The 24,132-nt window shown below is 19.0% G+C and overlaps 4 protein-coding genes, 2 non-coding genes and 2 pseudogenes across 8 annotated transcripts; 2 read left to right on the forward strand and 6 right to left on the reverse strand.

Moving 5' to 3' along the window:
- Position 1: 1 nt before the first annotated feature.
- PADL01_0014700 lies at positions 2-499 on the forward strand (annotated as a pseudogene). The gene has a single exon. A coding segment is annotated over exon 1 (498 nt).
- A 1,018-nt stretch (positions 500-1,517) lies between these two features.
- PADL01_0014800 (Plasmodium exported protein (PHISTa), unknown function) lies at positions 1,518-2,151 on the reverse strand (the record flags this gene model as incomplete). Its single annotated transcript, XM_028680385.1, has 2 exons — positions 1,518-1,951; positions 2,133-2,151. The coding sequence occupies 2 exons, from the start codon at positions 2,149-2,151 to the stop codon at positions 1,518-1,520; spliced, it is 453 nt and encodes a 150-aa protein (XP_028541163.1).
- Positions 2,152-10,158: 8,007 nt separating this feature from the next.
- Positions 10,159-11,801, reverse strand: PADL01_0014900 (Plasmodium exported protein (PHISTb), unknown function; the record flags this gene model as incomplete). Its single annotated transcript, XM_028680386.1, has 2 exons — positions 10,159-11,490; positions 11,601-11,801. 2 exons carry the CDS (start codon positions 11,799-11,801, stop codon positions 10,159-10,161), a joined length of 1,533 nt encoding a protein of 510 aa, XP_028541164.1.
- A 1,322-nt stretch (positions 11,802-13,123) lies between these two features.
- On the reverse strand, positions 13,124-13,275 carry PADL01_0015000. The gene has a single exon (XR_003699306.1). It is a non-coding gene; the product is annotated as an H/ACA snoRNA (non-coding RNA).
- Positions 13,276-13,508: 233 nt separating this feature from the next.
- On the reverse strand, positions 13,509-13,660 carry PADL01_0015100. Its single transcript, XR_003699307.1, has one exon. It is a non-coding gene; the product is annotated as an H/ACA snoRNA (non-coding RNA).
- A 3,534-nt stretch (positions 13,661-17,194) lies between these two features.
- On the forward strand, positions 17,195-17,773 carry PADL01_0015200 (conserved Plasmodium protein, unknown function; the record flags this gene model as incomplete). The annotated part of the gene is made up of 2 exons (XM_028680387.1): positions 17,195-17,383; positions 17,579-17,773. 2 exons carry the CDS (start codon positions 17,195-17,197, stop codon positions 17,771-17,773), a joined length of 384 nt encoding a protein of 127 aa, XP_028541165.1.
- Positions 17,774-20,663: 2,890 nt separating this feature from the next.
- Positions 20,664-23,831, reverse strand: PADL01_0015300 (conserved Plasmodium protein, unknown function; the record flags this gene model as incomplete). The annotated part of the gene is made up of 3 exons (XM_028680388.1): positions 20,664-22,076; positions 22,187-22,746; positions 23,333-23,831. 3 exons carry the CDS (start codon positions 23,829-23,831, stop codon positions 20,664-20,666), a joined length of 2,472 nt encoding a protein of 823 aa, XP_028541166.1.
- An 87-nt stretch (positions 23,832-23,918) lies between these two features.
- PADL01_0015400 lies at positions 23,919-24,131 on the reverse strand (annotated as a pseudogene). The gene has a single exon. A coding segment is annotated over exon 1 (213 nt).
- Position 24,132: the final 1 nt, after the last annotated feature.

Here is a 24,132-nt window from a genome sequence, read left to right on the forward strand (position 1 = left end):
AACAAAAACTATGAGTGGACATTTTGCAGAACCTATGTCAACCTTAGAAAAAGAATTATTGGAAATATATGAAGAAATGTTTGGGGAAAAAAATCGTACTATATTAAACCCTGGTATAAACTCCAATGAAAATGATAAATCTTGTGAATTCACAAATAAGGAAAATTCATCCACCAACTCATTTTCGTCGAAAAAACTACATGATAATTATTTGGATAATTTAAAGACTGGTTGTATTGGAGGAGCTGCTGTGTTTGGACTTTCGTCTATAATTACAGGATATTCTGGTGTTCTTGCCGGTTCGGCATCTGCTAAAACGATAATTACCGGCTATTATTCTGCAACTCTTGCTGATCAAGTGATAAAAGCTGTGGCTGGTATAAAAGTATTTTTTGAAGCTTTAATTTCAAATGCTACTATTTCTATGGGTCCCATTACAAACACTGCATTATCAGGTATTACAAGTGCTGCAGTGGTGCTTTTTTCCCTTATGGTATAGCAATTGTTGCGCTAATTGCAGTAACTATTATAGTGATTCTTTTATATGTATGGTTACGCAAAAGAAAAAAAATTCATGGAAACATGATTGCAAGAGACATTTATGTACGTAGTATATGTTTTGGAATATGAAGAATCTTTCTTATGAATTATACACAAATTATATATTATGATAAGGTTTTTTTTACATATGATATAATATTATTAGAATAATATTTTCTTAAGAAAAAAAAAATATATTTATATTCATTAATTACATCAGAAATTAAAATTGTACAAGGAAAATATTTTACATAATATAAATCTATTACGTGACAGATTAAAGAACAATTACATAAGTTTTAAGTAGATTTATTAATTACTATAATTTATAATTCTTTTTATTGTTTTAAATTTTATATTCTAATATTTATTTTATAAAATTTATGTATTAATCATATACTTAATAATTAATACTCATTTTGTTATCATAGAAATGTTTTTTAAATATATTGTATTATAATATAACATATATAATATATGGTACTATTTTCTAAACAATAAGATGATTTTTCTTATTTTTTTTTTTAAATATTATATGATAAAAAAAAATTCCATTTTATATCACATTATTTTTATTTTACTTTAAACAAAAATATATACAATAATTTCTTAATACAATAGAAAGAAAATTCAAAAACAATATTTTTTTTAAAAATTTAAAGAGTTAATATTTTTCATAAAAAAATTAATCCATAAAAATAAAATATATTTATATTCTTTAACTTCAAATATCAAAAAAAAAAAAAAAAAATCGAAATAATATATACATATAAATATAGATATAAAAAACAACAGAAACACATATAATGCTAATATATTTATAAAAATATATATATATTTAATAAATTTTATTAATATATAATAAAAGATAAGTTTTATACAATTCAAAACATATAAAAAATTTTTCCAATTAATATTTTATATATATAATAATATTATTAAAAATAATATATAATTCTTTAAAAAAATTATAATAATTAATTTTCACCCTCCGAAGCTTTCTCAATTTTTAGAAATAATTCCTTTTGATGGTCTTGATATAATTCTTCTTTTAATATTTTAAAAAATTCTAAGAATGAATAAATGAATTTTCTTATATCATCAAGTGTACTTTCATCTTTAATTAAATTAAAAAAATCATTAGTATATTTTTCCTGTTCACGTTCTACAGTTCTATTAAATCTTGCAATATTTTCTTCCCATATAGAGGCATATACAAGTTTCTTTTTAATACAAGAAGTAGTATCAGAATAATCATTATCTAGATAATTTTTTATTGATTCCTTTAAATCTTTCTTTATATCACCCAAACCTTCTTTTGCAACACGAACTGTATGAGTCCATATATTTCCAAGATCTTTTGTTGGAGGGCATTCTTTTAATGAACTTAAAACATCTAATAATTCCTTTTCTGTTAAAATTCTTTGACAAATCAATTATAATTATATCACTTATTGAATTATTACTTTTTTTTTTCCCCATTAATGATTCTCATCATCATGATTAATACTATGTTTATTTTCCTCTACATTTTGTTCATTACTTTTAATATTTCCATTAGATTTTGTTTTATTTACATCTTCATTTTTAACTTTCAAATTTCTTTTCCATTGGATGAACCGTTACTTTCTTTTTCTGCCTCACCTAAATTGCGTTTATACATATTACAATTTTTAACTATTTCTAAGCTTTCATTTTCTAAAAAATTCTATATAAAAAAAAAATATATATATAACATATATACATATAACATATATTTTATAGTAAATAAATTTATGAAAAAATAAATAAATAGTTATAATAATAAAATAAATATATATATCACCAACTTACATTCAAAAAAATATAGTAAAATCCAATCATATATAACTTAAGAAAAGGAATTTAAATGATTTATAACGTAATGTTCCTTTTAGATTAGCATGAGAATGATGATAAAAGGTTAGAATACTACATTTTTTTTTATTCATCATATTAAAACGTTTTTTTATTTTTTTTTTTGAATTAATATATAATGAATGAAATTATGACAAATAATTATATTTATATAAATTCAAAATTAAAAATAATTGAATTTATAAGTAATATAATATATATATATATATTAGACTTATATATTTTTATAATTTATTGTATTATATAAAATAACTAAAATAATAAAATATTTAATTAAAACAAAAAAATATACAATTTTGCTTTAAATATTTAAACAAAAGTATATGTCTTTAATTCAAGAATATTATGAATAACTTATTAAACAATAATTTAATAATTATTATCAAGTATATATATGTTAAGTGTGTTTTATTTTTTTTTTTTTTAGAAAATATTCTGAAAATGTATTCTGTAAATACAAAATTCATTATATTTATATATAAAATATGACAAAAATACAAAAAATATATTTGCACTCATATTTTTTAATATGCTTTATTATAAATATATTTATATTTTATTATTTTATGTTTTCGTTTTTTAATCAATCAAATCTATATATTTATAACCTTAAGATATATATATTTATACATTATTATAAAAACAAAATATTTTAAATATTTCTTAATTATTTTGTACTATGAAATATTATATAATATATATATCAGAACACATATATTATTATAATTAAAAAATATTCACAATAACATTATTATAAAATAAAAGGAATACAATATCTAAATGTTTTACTATTATTAGTGTATTATATATATTTATCAAATATTTATATATATAGTGCTACTAATATTATAAGACTTTAATACCTAAATCGTAATTATACAAAATTATACAAAATTATTCAAATATATATATTCCATTTCAATATCATACGTAATATAAACCATAATGTTTCATGTAATTTTATTTTTACATGTAATAAAAAAAAAACAAATATCCTAATATTTATTATTTAAAAACAAAAATATAATATATATACACAATCATTATTTAAAATTCATTTTTTTCTAAAAAAATTATACATTTTCAATAATTTTTATCGTATATTCTTATTAATTCATTAATATTACACATAATATAAACACATATTATAAAATAAAATTAAATTAAAAAGATATTTTTCTTTTATATTTAAAAATATATATATTATTTACATCATGAGATCCTTTTAAATTATTATTTTATCTAATTTATATTTTAATTATTCCATATGATAAATAAAATTTATATATGTATACATAAATTAATGTTCAATGAAATTTATTAAAAATATGAAAAAATATATATAATAAAATAAAAAAATATCTACACACACATATATATAATGTTAACTAAATATATTATTAAGCCAATCAACAAATATGGATGACGTTACTTTATTATCTGGCTCACACGATAATTTGTGCGATCCATAAATTTAATATATGTGCACTCAAATGTTTATAATTGTTCTTATCCTTTTCATTTTTTTATTAACATTATATAATAAAATATATTTACAAATTTTTTTTTTTTTTTTTAAAGTATGTAAAATATTGATAATTTATAAGATAATTCACAGAAAATATAATTAAACATATTATAATGAAAAATTATATTTCCATATGCTTAAAATAAAAAATTAAAAATATATATAATTTTTATTTACATATTTTCAATCTACTTATTAGATTCTACTAAATAATATAAAAATATGTGATTATATAATCACACATATATTTCCATAAAAATATTTAATTGCTAACATATATATAAGAAAGAAAACATTTTCCTTTTAATTAAAAAGAAACTCTATAACATAATATAAAATAAAAATATTTCTAATCATTATATATATATATTAGAACAAATAAATTATCCATAATTCAATATTCCAATATTTTTTAGAAATATTTATTATTATATATATAAACGTAATTGGGGGAAATCCATTATATGTACACATATAAAATTCTTATATAGTACTATATTTCAAATTTATTTATTCTATTGTAGTAATGTGGAAAGATTTTAAGTACCTCAATTCCTTTAAGTTCTTTAAAAAAACTTATAAAAAAAGATCATCGATACCCACCTCCTTTTTCGTTTCCTAGGAAAACTTCCGGAAAGTGAATCTTAAGTAATACCCTCTTTATTGTATCTTAATAGAACATATAAATTAGGTATATTAAAAATATACTTAACCCTTTTTTATTGTACCTTAATAGAACATATAAATTAGGTATATTTAAGGTACTTAACCCTCTTCATTGTACCTTAATAGAAAATATAAATTAGGTATATTAAAAGTAATTACACTCTTTATTGTATCTTAATAGAACATATAAATTAGGTATATTTAAAGTACTTAACCCTCTTTATTCCTTCTTGCAAGAACATATAAAGAGAGATATATATAAAGTACTTCCTTGACTTTATTATATCTCAATAGTACATATAAAGAGGTGTATTTAAAGTTCTTACCCCTTTATTCCTTCTTACTAGAACATATAAAATGAGATAATACTTAAAATACTTATCCTCTCTATTTCTTCTTCAAAGAACATATATATAGGTATATTAAAAGTACATTCCCTCTTTATGGTATTTTAAAAGAATATATAAATTAGGTATATTTAAGGTACTTAATCTTTTTATTCCTTCTTGCAAGAACATATAAAGAGAGATATATATAAAGTACTTCCTTGACTTTATTATATCTTAATAGTACATATAAAGAGGTGTATTTAAAGTTCTTACCCCTTTATTCCTTCTTCAAAGAACATATAAAATAGGTATATTTAAAGTACTTAACCCTCTTTATTCCTTCTTACTAGAACATATAATATGAGATAATATTTAAAATACTTATCCTCTCTATTTCTTCTTGAAAGAACATATAGAGAGGTGTATTTAAATTTCTTACCCCTTTATTCCTTCTTACTAGAACATATAAATTATGTATATTTAAAGTACTTACTCTCTTTATTCCTTCTTACTAGAAACATATAAAGAGAGATATACATAAAGTACCTCCTCGACTTTATTATACTTAAAAAAACATATAAATTATGTATATTTAAAGTACTTACTCTCTTTATTCCTTCTTACTAGAATATATATAAAGAGAGTTATATATAAAGTACCTCCTCGACTTTATTATATCTTAAATTAACATATAAATTAGGTATATTTAAAGTACTTAACCTTTTTATTCCTTCTTACTAGAACATATAATATGAGATAATACTTAAAACACTTATACTCTTTATTCCTTCTTACTAGAACATATAATATGAGATAATACTTAAAACACTTATACTCTTTATTCCTTCTTACTAGAACATATAATATGAGATAATACTTAAAATACTTATACTCTTTATTCCTTCTTACTAGAACATATAAATAGAGTTATATATAAAGTACCTCCTCGACTTTATTATATCATAAATTAACACATAAATTAGGTATATTTAAAGTACTTACTCTCTTTATTCCTTCTTACTAGAACATATAATATGAGATAATACTTAAATTACTTATACTCTTTATTCCTTCTTACTAGAACATATAAAGAGAGTTATATATAAAGTACCTCCTCGACTTTATTATATCTTAAATTAACACATAAATTATGTATATTTATAGTAATTACCCTCTTTATTCCTTCTTACTAGAACATATAAAAAGAGAGTTATATATAAAGTACCTCCTCGACTTTATTATATCTTAAATGAACATATAAATTAGGTATATTTATAGTACTTACTCTCTTTATTCCTTCTTCAAGAACATATAAAGAGAGATATACATAAATAAAGTACCTCCTCCCCTTCATGTTCCTTAATGAAACATATAAAGAGGTATCTTAAGTACCATCCTTGCAGCTATCTGACAACATACGCGATGTTTCTTTGTAGCACATATATAAACCTTGATCCCATCCACTAAAATCCTTTTGTGTCAAGCGATATGATTTAGATATCATCATCGAGACACATCTGTGTAACTGTGACGATACATTAGTATCGCCCTATATATAATCCTTTTGTGTCAAGCGATATGATTTAGATATCATCATCGAGACACATCTGTGTAACTGTGACGATCCATAGGATCGCCTTATATAATCCTTTTGTGTCAAGCGATATGATTGAGATATCATCATCGAGACACTTCTGTGTAACTGTGACGATCCATAGGATCGCCTTATATAATCCTTTTGTGTCAAGCGATATGATTGAGATATCATCATCGAGACACTTCTGTGTAACTGTGACGATCCATAGGATCGCCCTATATAATCCTTTTGTGTCAAGCGATATGATTGAGATATCATCATCGAGACACTTCTGTGTAACTGTGACGATCCATAGGATCGCCTTATATAATCCTTTTGTGTCAAGCGATATGATTTAGATATCATCATCGAGACACTTCTGTGTAACTGTGACGATCCATAGGATCGCCTTATATATAATCCTTTTGTGTCAAGCGATATGATTTAGATATCAACATCGAGACACTTCTGTGTAACTGTGGCGATACATTAGTATCGCCCTATATATAATCCTTTTGTGTCAAGCGATATGATTTAGATATCATCATCGAGACACATCTGTGTAACTGTGACGATACATTAGTATCGCCCTATATATAATCCTTTTGTGTCAAGCGATATGATTTAGATATCATCATCGAGACACATCTGTGTAACTGTGACGATACATTAGTATCGCCCTATATATAATCCTTTTGTGTCAAGCGATATGATTTAGATATCAACATCGAGACACATCTGTGTAACTGTGACGATCCATAGGATCGCCCTATATATAATCCTTTTGTGTCAAGCGATATGATTTAGATATCAACATCGAGACACTTCTGTGTTAACCATGACCATGATGGGTATTATTATCTAGACTCCTTTGAAAGAACCATAACAATTACTCGGTATCATTCTTGGAGTTTCGATGATCCATCTTTGAAAATCATGAAAATGCATAAAACCCTAAAACCCTGTTCCCACAATATAGACATTTCTATATTTTCTCAAAAATATTAAAATATATCAAATTTAATGTATCTACACATTAACAAATAAAACACACACATATAGCCACGTTAATAAAAACGTATTTGCTACAGTTTCTGTGATAAATATTTATTCACATACAATATATATGTACCTATATATTTATATCAAAGGAATATAATTAAAACATATTTTTAATTCATACTTCCCGATTTAATATACATCACTATCCTTTATTGTAATTAAATCATTTTTTTTTTTTTTAGATTAACTTACACCTCCATATGAAATGAAAATTAAAATAAAATTGTCTATTCTTTTTAATCATATAATATATATTTATTTAGTAGTACACTTTTTTTTTTAGTTTCTTCACAAAAGACAACATATAAAAAACAGTAACATTTCTCTAATAAATGGTTTATTATTAAACTTAATATTTGGTTTTGTGATATTTTATTTATGATACAAATTAACACATTATCAAACTTAATGATATAAAAAAAAAAGAAATCTTTCACTATAAACACACATAAACCTATACATATATTATTTGAATAAGCAAACCTGATTAATACATATCTTTTATATTCATTTATATTTTATATGAATTGTCGTAATTATAATAAATATATATAATATCATTAATCAAATTGGAATAATTTCGTTTATTTTAAAATCAAGTATAAGAAAAAATTTAAATAAAAAAAAGTATATATATATATATATATATATATATATATATATATATATATATATATATATATATTAAAAAAATTAAAATATTTTCTCTTTTTTTTTTTTTTAATAATATTTTCATAAATTTATTCAAACACACAATCCATACCTTTTTCCTATGCTCTTTCTTTTTTCTTATGAGACTTTATACCATACCATTCGTGTATATTTATTTAAATTCTTGATAATTTATTTTCTGAAACTCAAAATATTTAACAATTATTATATATATAAAAAATATTTATTATAAAATTTGTTGCCAAAATAATATAGGCACTAATTTTTCATCAGGTGCTTTTATATGGGTAATAATATATACATATTCTGTGCCCATATCAAAACAATATATTATCAAAAATGAAATATATATAATATATACATATATATAATAATTAAATATTATTTTTATACAGCTCCCTATTTAATATTACATATGTAATGTATTTCAAATTTTTAATCTCTTAATTAATCATAACTTATTCACTTATATATACTATTAATAATATGTATATCATTCTGTAGTACAATTTTAAAGCATAAAAACACAATTATATGAACATAATAATCAATTCTGGATTATGATTATTATATATTAATATACCAATAGCCTTATATAATATATAAAATCACTTAAAGTTATTTATTATTTTTTTTTTTTTTTTTCTAAGTTATAATAATCAGCTAGCTAAAAATAAAAAAAATAAAAAACATAACAAATTAATATATATATGTACATAAATCTCTTTCTGCATAGTTAAAAATTAAGGTACTATTTTAAATAAAGAAACTCCTCAACGTATAGTCTAATTATAACAAACACATAAGTATCCAAAATTTCCATTTATTTAATACAACATAAAATAATGTAGAATATTTAATAATAAATATATTTAAATTATATTTTTTTTTTAATAATTTTTTTTTTTTTTATAATTTATACTTATTTATTGGCTATCTTAAAATTAAAATACCTCCAAAATATATATATATATATATATATATCTTCACATTTTATATTTGCTCTAAGTGTACAGATTATTTTAAAATATATTTTTAAGGGAAAAACATATGAACATATTTTTTTAACAAAAAAAATCACTAATTTTTTTTTATATACATGTATAATTAAATATAAATAAATGACAATTCATATTTATTTATTTTTATTTATATTTATTTATATTCTTTAATCAACAAATGTACAAGTACAATACGCGGAAAATTAGCATAAGAAATATAAAAAGAAATAAATAACATATATCCATGTAAAATTACAAGTGTACTTTCATATAAATAGATAGTTTTATATAATAAAAATAATTCTTTTATGATTATCTCCTAAATGTTTCAAACTAAATGTAATTGTAACAGTATTATATACACAAAATAAATAAATATATTTATATTTTTTTTTGAAGAACAATCCGAAACATTAAAATATAAAAATCAATAAAAAAAAGAATTAATTAAAGGCAAATATTAAAAAAAAAAATAAATAATAACATATAACATAATTAATTATACAAACGAATAAATCTTAAATAAATATATAACATGTAATTTATCTTTTGATTTTTCATATATAACAAAAAAAAAAAATTACTACAATGAATAAATATAAATTTAAAAATATCTTCTTAAAACACACATATAATATATATATGTATATATTATAAGTGTATATTCCTTTAATATTTATTATTTTCATTCATTATAGTATTATGTAAATGCTACATGGAAACCACAATAATTATCTTCTCTTTTATACTAATGTATTAAAAAATATATATATAATGATATATTTATATTGATTAATAATACATTCAATCATTTTAATTTGTAATTGTTACATTTCTTTTTATATATATTTTTATTACACTAATTCATTTTTCTGTTTATAATTTTTATTATTTATATTTTTCTTCATATACATCATCTATTTTATATTCATCAATATATGGAGCCTCTATGAGGCACTTTTTATAATTACTTATTGATGGATTATAATAACATAATATATTTATAGAGTTATCCATATTCATTTTTTTACAATAATCAGAAAATTTTGTACTATTCAAGTCATTTTGTTTTTGCTTTTTCGTATCTTCATTTATTGTTAATCTTTCTTCTTTGTTTTGACTTGATAGTTTTTTATTATCCACATTTTTTACTTTGTCCTTATATTTCTTTCCTTTTCTTCGCCTACGTTCATTTTTTATTTTATTATTATGCTCTTCGACTTCTTTTTCATGACCTTTTTCAGTTACATTTTCATTATCCATTTTATCTACTTTATCATCTTCTTGTTTTTCTTCTTCTTCGGTATTTTCTACCTTAACATCATTATTTTCACAATCAATACATTCCTCACTTCTTAAAGTTTCATTTAACTTTACATATGTATTCATAAAATTATTTACACCATTCATCATAATTTCTTTACATGAATTTAATACATCTTCCTTTAATTTTCTCCATGATAATTTAGTTGCATCCAAAAGAATTTTATATTCTCGAATGTTCGTTTCATTATTCTTGAACCATATTTCAAATATGTCAACAATATAAGGCTCATTATTTATTCCATTGATAAAAATTATATCATTACAACTATAAAATAATCTATTCGAAATATCTAATGGTACAAATTTACTTTTTGGTAAGTTCTCATAAAAATTATGTAGTTCCTCTTTTACTAAATAATATTTGTCTTCCTCATTCTTCATAACTCTACACCAAATTGTATACATTAGTTTTGTATCAGAACATCCGTGTTTTATAAACGCATCCAGTTCTTTTCTTATTTCTACATCTTCTCTATTCATATATTTATCACTATTTTTATTATCATATGGATAAAGGCAATAATTTTTACACATTTCATCATCACATAAATCTCTAAAAAATTCGTCACACATTGTAAATACGTTACACTCATTCATTTCATAAGATTTCTCAAATATTTTCTCTATTTCCTTTTTACGTGATATATCCGATACATGTCTTAGCTCATCCAAAATAACTACCTCCTCATCATTACCCTCATATATACTATTAACACTATTTCTTTCAGGGGACCTTCTTGAAAACATAAGATAAAATAAATAAAAACAGCAAAATGGAGCTCTTTTAACATATACGCTTTCTTCAGATGATGAAAATGTACCTTCGCTTAAATTTCTTCCATAGGTATCTCTTAAAAGAAGTACTGATTTTTCATAATCATCAATACTACAAATCTTTATAAAAAAAAATTAAAATATAATATATATATATAAATATATATTTATAATATAAAATTCATGTCATACATATATATATTATTTTTTTTTTTTTTTTGTAAACTTACTATTAATATTATAAGTATAATTGCAATTATATTCGCACAGAAATATTTATACAACAACCAACTTAAGATGTTCTTTGAATCATTTTTATCCTTTACCTTATCACAATTGTATATATCCCTATAACAATCTTCGTACTTTAAATTGTTACTACTCAATAATTTTACATTGAATATAGAATTACATGTATTACAATATATCATATTTTAACAACAATTTTGTAGACTAAATAATTTTTTTTTTTCTTTTTAATTATATGTATATATTAAGAGAATGTTCTATTTCTATATTTTTATAAATTAATAAAAATTCTCAAAACAAAAAAAATTTTCCCTCATTTTTTCATTTCATTTATTTATTTATTTTATTTTCTTTTTTCTTCAAAACGAAATAAGAAAATGAACATATTATATTAAAAATATAAGAGTATGACATTAAAAAATTATTAAATTATATCTTATAAAAGAACAAAAATTTTGAATATCATCATAATGATACAAATAAATATATAATATACATGTCACTTTTTTATAAAATAACCATAATATAATATTATCTATATATTAAGACGTCCAATAATATATAGGAGTACAAAAAAAAAAAAAAAAAAGGACACCAAAAGAACATAAAATTTTTATAAAAAAAAAATAACATGTATTTTTCTCCTTTTTTAAATTTATTTATTAAAATATAACCATCAAATCATACATTAAATGAAACATATATAACATACATAATATAATATATATCTATATTAAAAAGATTTTCATTTTTGTAAAATATATATATTTTCCTTAAATTATCAGATATATATTATTTTCCAACATTTAATTAAAAGGGACAAAAAATTAGTTTAAGTATCACGGGACGTTTTCATATAAAATTATTATAAAAAATTCATAAACAAAAACTAATAAAAAAATTTCATCTATATTTTAAGTCTTAAACATATTCCTCTTATCAAAATAAAGCATAATAAAATTTTATTTCATATATATATTTTACAAAAATTATGCTGTTGAATTATTATTTATATACTTTCAATATACATATATTTTACATAGTATATAATTTATGTGTCTATGGACTTGTCGTTTCTTTATTTTTTCTTTCTTTTTCTTAACGTTGCTCAATATAAAAATATAATTATCTAATTATATTTGTAACATATTAATGAGAATAAAAAATTATTTTATTTAAAATATTATTATACACACAAAAAAAAAAAATAAAATAAATAAAATAATACATTAAAATAATTAATATTATTTATAAAAAGGTTATGACCTTGTTTGGTATATTCATATTACAAAGCAAGGAAATTATAAAATATAAAATTTTTTTTTTTTTTTTTGGGACTTTGATTATTTAAAAAATGAATAAATGCTTATATTATTTTCATAAATTTTTTTAATATTTACAATAAAATATATATATATTCTTTTTTATTTAATTTTAATAATATTAAATATAACAAATGCTGTACATATATATATATATATTTTATATATTGAAAAATCAAAAAAATGGTGTTGCCCATTCCGAACGAAACTTCAGTATCTTGGACTGCAACTTTTTATCTCAGAAACTCAAGGACGCGGAATCGAACCTGGGTCACTTCAAAGAAAACTTACATACCTTCCCACTGGATCATTGGGACAACTGAAAATATTTATGCATATAAAAACGTATACCCCCATCTTTTCTCAAAAATAAATTAGTGCATACATATATTTACATATACCAATATAAACATACATTTATATATATATAATTTAATATAAAAAAATTAAAAAATATAAAATATTACTTTAAAAAATTAAATGAATAAAATGAAACAAAAAAAAATAAATTAAAATATATAAGGAATATTATATATATATATATATATATATGTTGAAAAAACAAAAAAATGGCGTTGCCCATTCCGAACGAAACTTCAGTATCTTGGACTGCAACTTTTTATCTCAGAAACTCAAGGACGCGGAATCGAACCTGGGTCACTTCAAAGAAAACTTACATACCTTCCCACTGGATCATTGGGACAACTGAAAATATTTATGTATATAAAAACGTATATCCCCATCTTCTTCTTTCAAAAAAAATGGGTGCATACATATATTTATATATATAAAATTTAATATATAAAAATAAAAAAAATATAAAATATTATTTTAAAAAATTAAATCAATAAAATGAAATTAAAAAAAATAAATTAAAATATATAAGGAATATTATATATATCTACATATATATATATATATTGATAAAGTGTAATTTTCCAATATACAATATTTTTTTTTTTTTTTTTTTTTTTTTTTTTTTTTTTTTTTTATGAACATTCAAAAATGTGAATACAATTATTCATATTTCATTATTAAAAATATATATATAGATATATAGCATATTAGTTTTTATTTATTTGAATTTATACATCACTTTGAATGATTTTATAAGTTTCATTTATATTTATATTTTAATTTTATTAAATTCTTATACATTCAAATAAAAAAGAATATAAGTAAATTGTATTCATAACAAGATATATGATATACCTATTTTTTTTTTATAATCTCAATATTTAAATTAATATATACATATGTCTTTTTTTGCGTCACATTGAATTTATATTACTGTGTTGTATAATATACCATACATTTTTCTTATTTAATAAAACATTTATTTTCTTATATTCAAATGAAATTCGTAATTGGTGTTTTTTTTGTTTTCTTTTACTTTTATTTATTATGAAATTATTATAATTTCAATATTTTTTATAAAAAATATATATATATAATATAGTAAATATTGTAATTTATTGACAAAATGTGTTTACAAAAAAGAAAGAAAATACTTAAAAATATAAGCATGAATTATGAATAAATGAAATATATATTACATTATATATATGATCATTTATATAATGATACAAAAGAGTAAATAAAAATATATAAATTCCATGTTTATGCATATAATATATACCTTATTTGTCTTTATAAAGTTATAGCACATAATTTATTAATACATTTTATGATAAACTTATTTTATAAAATATATAATTTGATCATTTCTATATATATATAAATAAAACCATAAATATTTTTTCTAATACAAACATAAAATTCTATGAGGAATTTTTCATGTGTTATGATTAAAAATTTATTATAACCTCGTAATTATTTTAACTTTGAAGAATTTATATATACATATATATAATATTAAATTGTTAACACCAAGCTAAATTATATATATAATTTTTTTTAACTTAAAGAAAATTATTTATTTATTTATTTATTTATTTTTCTTTTTTCTAACATTTTTGCATTATAACAAAATCGTATTTTACATCATGTATAATTTAATTTTATACCTTTTATAAAAATATTTTTTTCTTAACCAAAAAAAAAAAAAAATAAAAATAATAAATAATATATTTATTAAGACAAAATTATTACAAATTTTAAATAATCATAAATATTTTCAATAATATATTTTACTATTTAAATAAAAAAAAAAAATTTTCAGGTTTCACAATTTATACTATTTTAAAATAATAATATTACCCTTAAACAATTATGTTTCATATATAATATATATATATTTATTTATGTACCAATTATCCATTTTACTTTATATTACTTTGTTTTGCTCTATTTTTTTTTTTCTTTTCTTTTTTTTATTTATTTCTTTATATATTTAATTATATACATTTATAACATAATAATAATAAATAAATAATATATATTATGCCAAAAATATTAGATATATTTATAATATATATGTAAATATATATTTATTTATTAATATATACAATTATTTTTTTATGTATTATTTTTTTAAAATAGAATAAAATAGAATAAAAGAAAAATAATTGAAACGAAAACATATAATAAATTAATATAAAATAGAAATATTTTTATAATATACATATAAAAAATAATAAATTATAATTTAACATGATTGTGGACATATTTTAAAAAAATACATAGAATTTATTTTAAGATAAATAGAAAATAAAATCATGGGACCTATTTAAATTTCTAAACATTTTGTGTACAGTAATAATTATAAATTGTATTATTTTTTTATACTTAATTTATACGGAGAGATAAACGAGAAAATAAACTGCATAACTAGAAAATTATTACTTTTTTATACAAATCAGAGAAGTTAATTAAAAATATTATAATTTTCTTATTAATTTAAAAAGAACCGTTCACAATTTTTTAAAAACATATTTTTTATTAATATATTAATAAATAAATATATGTTTTTTTATTATAAATTTAATTATTTATATTTATATGTAGATAGAAAAAATTAAAATATAAAAAAATGGGAACAAAAATATTATATATATATATATATATATATATATATACTTATTATATTTATAATTAGTACAAAATAATATTATGTTAGGGTTTGTCAACCCTTCATTTTATTTTATTTTTTTATATTTTATGTACTATATATAATATGTATGTATATATAGTAGTACATTATTTCACACTGTATTTTTTAAAATTCGTAGATTTCCTATTTTTATTTATGGTAAAAAAATAACAATAAATAAAATTATAGAACTTGTATATATTTTTTACATTAGAAAGGATATTTTTCTTTTTTTTATGTGGAAAAGCATGTTCTTTTATTTATTTTTTATATATGTAAATAAAAAAAAAACAAAAATAATTAATATAAAATGTACCTATATTATATAAAATAATGTTTAGATAATTTTTTTTATAAAAAAAAAAAACTTATTTAGTATATTTTATATAATCCCATATTATTTATTAATTTATTATATATATTTATATTAAATATATATATATGTATTGTATATATATTATATTTATATATATATTGTATATATAAATATATATATAATATATATGTAATATATATTTTTTTTTTTCCTTTTTTTCCTATAATCCATTTTATAATTTCCCTTTTTCTTTTTTTTTTTTTTTTTTTTTTTATAATATATATAAATAATATATATTAATTTATATATATAGAGAAAAATGATTTAAAAAGAAAAAAAAAAAAAAAAAAAATTTAATTGTTTTATTAATTAATAAATATTTATATATATAGATATAAATAGATATAGAAAATATATAATATTATATTAAACTATTATTTTTATTTAAAAAAAAAATAATAATAAATTATTGATTTAAACTTATTTTATATATATCATTCTAAAACATATATTATATATACAACATTAAAGTAAATTTTTATAACGGAAATACTTATAAAAAATAATAAATAAAAGGTTAATATAAATATAAAAAACAACAGGAAATTTATAAATATTTATAATATTTAATAAATTATATATATATATTCATATTTTTCAAAATATTTCAATTTTCCCCTTTAATGAATCTATAAATATATATATATATATATATAATATCTAGATATACCCTATTTTTGTTTTATTTTATTTTATTATTTTTTTTTATTTGTTTTTAATTTAGGATCTATATATCTTATTTATAAAATAAGAGAAAAAAAAAAAAAAAAATTATATTATATTATATTATAATTTCCTTAATTTATCAATAAAAACATAATCAAAATGGAGGACCGTTTATTGGATTTTAATATGTATGGATCCCAATTACACAATTTATTACATAATGCATTTTCAACATGCTTGGAAGAATCAGAAAGAACATGCAAACGTAGTTATATAGTTGCTATCATTTTAGCTTTTCTCGTTTTACACGCTCTTCTTTACATGAAATATAAAAAAAACTTTAAAGTGGTAATAATATTAAAATAAAAATAAAAATAAAAATAAAAATAAAAATAAAAATTATTTGTAACACTATGTTGTTAATTCCTATTATACGTAATATTATATACATATATATATATATATATATATATATATATATTCATATTTTTTATATATTTCTATATTTTTTTTTTTTTTTTTTTTTATTCTTTCAATTTATAGAGTAGTATATTTAAAAAATCAAAGAAAAACAAATTGCCAAAACATTATGAAGAAGATGAAGACGAAGACGATTATCCACCTCCTCGTCACTCATCTTTACCAAATGAACGTAAAGGTTCCTTCCCACCTCGTCAGCCAGCTCGTTCCCATTCATCAAGTTCATCTATGTTTGCCTCAGCCAATGCAGAAAATTAAAAATATGCAATAAAATAAATCTATTAGTCAATAAAATAAAATAGGAAGAAATATATGAATACAAATGAAAATAAATATTTATTTCTTTATTATAACATCAACATTGTTATTACGATATATTATCATACTCATAATATATAAATATATATATATGTAGGATATCTATATATTACATCGTATATATATTTTGGTTTTTAAACATCATATATTCTGGAACCATATCAAAAATATTTGTTAGGATACAATGTTCTTTAGAAATTACCAAATGATGAATTACAGACCAAAAAAAATAAACTAATATATAACAAAATAAAATGAACCCTATACAGAAAAGGTTATTCTTTTTTTTTTATTATAATTTTTTATACTTAAATATTAATGTTTTCATATTTCTTTTTTTTTTTATTTAACTTTTGAAGTTAATATATTTCTCTTATGTTAACAATTAAAATGTGTAATGTGAAAATATATGTATAATATGTACATTTTTTTTGTTTTGAACAGATATATATTTTTATTGATTTTGATGATTATTCCTATTTCATTTAATTTTTAATTTTTTTTACTTATATATAATTTTATATTTTGATTTCCTTATGTTTGGCATGTATATATATATATATATATATATATTTATTAAACCTATTAATTAGACACTTGTTTTTTTTTTTTTTTTAAAATGGCATATAATACTTATGTGATATTCTTTTTTTTTTTAAGCATATAAACACATTTTATTATTTTGTTGTAATTAATAATTTATATTTATATTTATGTATATATATATATATATATTAAAAAAAAAAAAAAAAAAAAAAAACTCTACTTTCTTTCAAATCAAATGATATATTATTATTCAAAAATAAATTACATATTTTATATAATCAAATAAATTCTTACCATTCATTAATAACATTGTACACTTCCACTACTACCTAAATATAAATTTAATACATATACTTTATATAATTCATTTTAATCTATAAAATGATATTGTTCTCATTCATATTTTTTATATAAGTTTTTCGAAGGACCTACTGAAACCTCTATGAAAATTTTTATTTCCTTTCCTATAACCTTTAAAATATGATACATACATTTTAATATGTTCTTTTCTAAAAATAAATATTCTTCACAATTCGATAATATTATTACATCACTTAATTTGAAAAATTAATCCTTTACATCATATAAATTAAAATGGTATTTTTTATCCTATATATTACTATCTCTATTCTTACATTTTAATTTCATAAAACCATATATATATATATATATATATATGTATATATCATTTTGATATATACAACTATTCTTAACAGATTAATGAAAAAAAAATAAAAAATAAACCTTAATCATTTTTAAAAATATATATCATAGATATGATATTATATTATAACTAAAAAATCACACATTCTTAATAACCATTCATTTTATATATAATAAATAATTTTACTTTTTAAATGAGGAATACAACTTCAAATATTGAAATAAGACAGAAATATACACAAAAAATTATATGTACACCATTTTAATTTTTTCATTTTATATATTTTTTTACCAAACATGTTTTCATCAATTTTTATTTTATATCATATACTTATATTGTCTGATTCTTATATATCTTTTAAAAGTATGCAAATCATAAAACTATTAACATTTATATCTCGATTTTATAATTTATCTTCTTAATGTTTTAAAGTTGATTATTTTGAAGGTATGTTGAATTCAACCAAAAAAAAAAAAAAAAAGAAAGAAAGGAAATGAAATATGAAATCACAAACAATTCAAATGTATTTAATCCAATATTATTATATATGGATATAAAAAAGAAGAAAAAAAAAAAAAAAAAAAAAATTTTATTTTTACATAATAAATAATCTAACAATTATACAAATAAACAAAAAATATACAAAAAAGAATAATATTTTACAATACATATATATATATATATATATATGTTTCACTAATATTGGGGGTAAAAAAAAAAAAATAATAATAAATAACATCATATATATATGTGTGTCTAAAACATATTTTATATGAAAAAATAAAATAAGGAATATATTATTTTTCTTTTACACATAAATAAAATAAAAAAAAATAGAATAATACATATATATAAATATATATATATATTACTCACAAACGTGGATTTCCATGTAAAAAAAAAAAAAATAAAAATAAATATCCACCAACATATACATATTATATATATATATATATATGTATGTATTTCTTGGTGGTATCAAAATTATAGTGGAAAAAAAATAAAATAATCATAAAATATATAAATTTTTTTTATTTATTTATTAGGTTATAAATTTACCAGGTTTCAATTTCTTCATCATATTAACTCTTATTTCCTTAACCCCAATACAACATCATCTGTGCAACTATTAAAATTATGAAACAATATGTTTTCTATAAAAACACAAAAATACATATTCTTTCATATAAAAATTGTATAACCAATTTAAAACGAAAGAAGCCAATAAAAAGTAATAATAATAAATTAAAATATACATAAACACACAAAACGTTTAAGAAATGTTTTTGTAAACAAAATTTTTATACAAAATCGTAGAGAAATAATAATACTTATAATATATATATATATATATATATATATATATATATATTTAAATATACACATTTTTAATGTGCAAAACTAAACAAATAAAAATCTATAATGCTCCTCCTCCTTCCATATATAATTAGGTACATATAAAAAAAGGTGACTTTTTCATCTCTTTTTGCGTATAACATATATATATATATATATTTATTTATTTATTTATTTATATTTATTTAATTATAGCTACATATCAATAATTCTTTATATGTATATACAAAAATGAAATTATTTTCTATTTATATTTTTTTTTTTTTAATCGTTTGCATCAATAGATGGAACATAATTTTTCTGTTCATATGTATCATTAAAATTTTTAGTAGTGTTCCAACTAAAATTCGAACTGTTAAAATTTTTATCAAATTTTTCATTTATTCCTGATGTCATTATTAATTGTTTATATTTTAATATTTCTTCTTTCATAAGCTTTATTTGAAGTGTTAAATTTTTTATTTCATTTTTATAACTTTTACAATGTATACAGTTATTCCCAAAAAAATTATAATTACCAAACAAGTTAAAATGATTCTCTGAATTATTATTAGACTCATTTATATCTGTAGAAATATTTTTCCCTCCATTATTATATGAATAATGATTTTCCAATTTAAATCCATTGATCTTATTATTATATTCATTTGCATCATCAAAATTTTCATTAATACTATTACAAGATAAAAATATATTTAAAAGATTATTTGTATAATCACACGAATCATTTATACCATTATCACTTATATTATATTCTTTAGATTTATTTTCAACCATATTGTTATTTCCTGTGCAATTAAAAAAATCCTCTTTGGTAAGACACGGACTATTAATACCTAAAGACATATTATTATTATCACTTTTAAAAATATTATTCAAACTTTCATTTATCATATTTTTCTCATTACATACATTTACGTTTCCCAATCCTGATATACTTAAATTATCTTTAAATAAAAACATACAGTTATTTTTTTTATTATAATTACTGTTCGTATTTCTCATGTTATCAAATTCATTTATTTTGTTTCCATTAATCATAGTGTTATTATATATGTTCTCATGTTTATTCATATAGTTATTATTACTGAAAAGGGCGTTATCATCAATAATGTTACTATTATGATTATTATTATTATTATTATGATTTACATTCTTGTTATCCATTGTAATGTAATCCAATATATTTTTCACATTGCTTCTTATATTCTTATTAAACATATTTTCATTCTCTTGCATAATCAATTTATTTAAATTGTTATAGTTATTTGTCTCCATAAATGCACTGCCATTATCTCCAACTTTCTCATGCATATTTCCAATTATATCATTTACAAAAATTTTATTGTCTGTACCAATATTGCTATTATTAATAAAAGATGATGTTCCAACGGCTGTAGTAAAAGCTCTTTCAATATTATTATAATTATTATTACATTTATTTTCTTTGTTTGTTAAAAGATTAAATGTTATATTATTATCATCATTTTTATTATTTTTCATATTATCCTTATCATCCAATTGTCCCTGATTCATAATCAACTGATGAATATTTGTATCATTCATATTTGTAAGTATATCATTAGAATTATTTTTACTATCCTTTTCAATATTATTTATATTGTTATTATTATTTGATATTACATTAATTCTATTATTAATGTTGTTCTTGTTCTCCTTATTGTGTACATGGCTATTAACATGATTGTTATTCATATATTTTTGTTTCCTCTTTCATTAGTATTAGTATGATTTGTACTAATAATGGTTCCACTCATATTGCTTACTAAACCATTATTCTTTTGATTGCTTATTACTTTATTCTCTTTATTATTAATATTATTTAGAATATTATTATTATTGTTGTTGTTTTTCTTTTTGGTATCTTTTTCTTTGTTCGTATTATTTTCATTATTCTTACCTGCAACAGATATAGTACTCTTTGAATGGTTAACATCAATAATTTGATTGTTTTCTATTACATTAACATCTGTAAATTTTTTATTTATCTGTGCGTACGAACAGTTATTCTTATTATTAAATAAATTATCATTATTATTATGATTATTACTTTTTTCATTTTTTTCCGCAGTTTTGATATCACTCTTTTTATTATTTCCTGCAACGGTTTGTTGATTATTTAAGATGTCTCCACTTTTTTTAGAATTCTTACCTCCACTTTTATTATTATTATTATTATTATTGTTGTTGTTGTTATTATTATTTTGCCCAATATTATTCTTTTTATTATGTTGATTTTCATTGTTTTTAGTTTTCTGATTTTTATTCTTTTCCTTCTCTAATACATTAATATCGGTAGTGGTTACATCCTCCTCATCATCCTCTCCTGCATTTTATTTTTTCCTTCTTATTTATATGTTTTTCATTTGAAATTTTATTTCCTCTTGATCTTTTTCCTTAGAATTATTTTTATTATTTTTGTTTTCTTTCTTATTATTTTTCTTCTTCTCTTGAACTTCACTTTTTATTTCATTATTATTCAAACTAACAACCTCACTAAAATTGACCCTTTTAAATTTCTATTAATTGAATTATTTCTGGTATTATTTGAGGCATTCTTCTTATTCTTATTTTTCTTGGAGTTTCTATTATTTCCATGTTTCGTATTATTTCATTAGATTGAATATTGTTGAATTTGTACCTTCAGTTTTGGTTTCCTTGGAATCTTCTTTATTTAAAAAATTGTTATTATTATTATTAATAATATTATCGTCATTATTATTATTATTATTATTATTATTATTGTGTTGTTGTTGTTGTTGTTATCCAGTATGTTATCTTCATTCTTATTATTATCATTCGTATCAAGACCACACATATTAACAATTGCTCAGGTCATTATTATTTGTACCATATCTAACCGCATTACTCGATGTAGAGGATAAAAAATTGGGAGAATTTCAAATTTTTACCATCTTCAACCTTTTCATTAGATATAAAAAATTCATCGTTATTATTGTTCGATTTATTTAATTCATCAAAACTTAAATGCTCTAATGTATTACAATTAGAAAAGTTCGTTAAGTTATTTATTTTATTATCATTCATATCAAAAAGGGTAGATAAATTAGTATAATTATCAAATATTGATGTGTTATTAGAATTATTTAATACATACTTTGAATTTAACATATCACAGCTGTTATTTGAATTATTCATTATATTTCCAACAATATTGTCTTTAAATGTAGTTGGTAATGTATTAAACTTTTTACACTTATTATTATTATTGTCATTTACTTCTTCAGATGTTAAAAGGTTTGGTAAATATTCGCACGTTTTATTATAATTTAAAGCTTCATCAAAATGAGAACCTGTCTGATTATTATTATTACTATTACTATTATTACCATTATTATTATTATTATTATTATTATTATTATGTTCGTATGATATATATTGATCTTTCATTTTCTAACATCTTTCCATTATTAGAAAAATAAGAATTCATAAGAAATATTAAAATTTTCATTTCCCTCCTTCCAATTATTCTTGTTCTTATTCATAATCAGTAAAACAAAATTCCACAACTTTATATGCATTATTATCAAGCATATCAAAATTCATTCCACAATCTACCATATTACTATTATAATTAAGAGTCTCATCAAAATACATATTATTCTTGTTTACAAATGTGTTGTTCATATTTGAACATTTGTCATTGTTCATGTTACTTATATCATTTAGTTCATTTACCCAACAAGAACTA

This window comes from Plasmodium sp. gorilla clade G2 (genome assembly GCF_900097015.1).
Source record: "Plasmodium sp. gorilla clade G2 genome assembly, contig: PADLG01_00_19, whole genome shotgun sequence".
Taxonomy (NCBI): Eukaryota; Apicomplexa; class Aconoidasida; order Haemosporida; family Plasmodiidae; genus Plasmodium; species Plasmodium adleri (nom. inval.).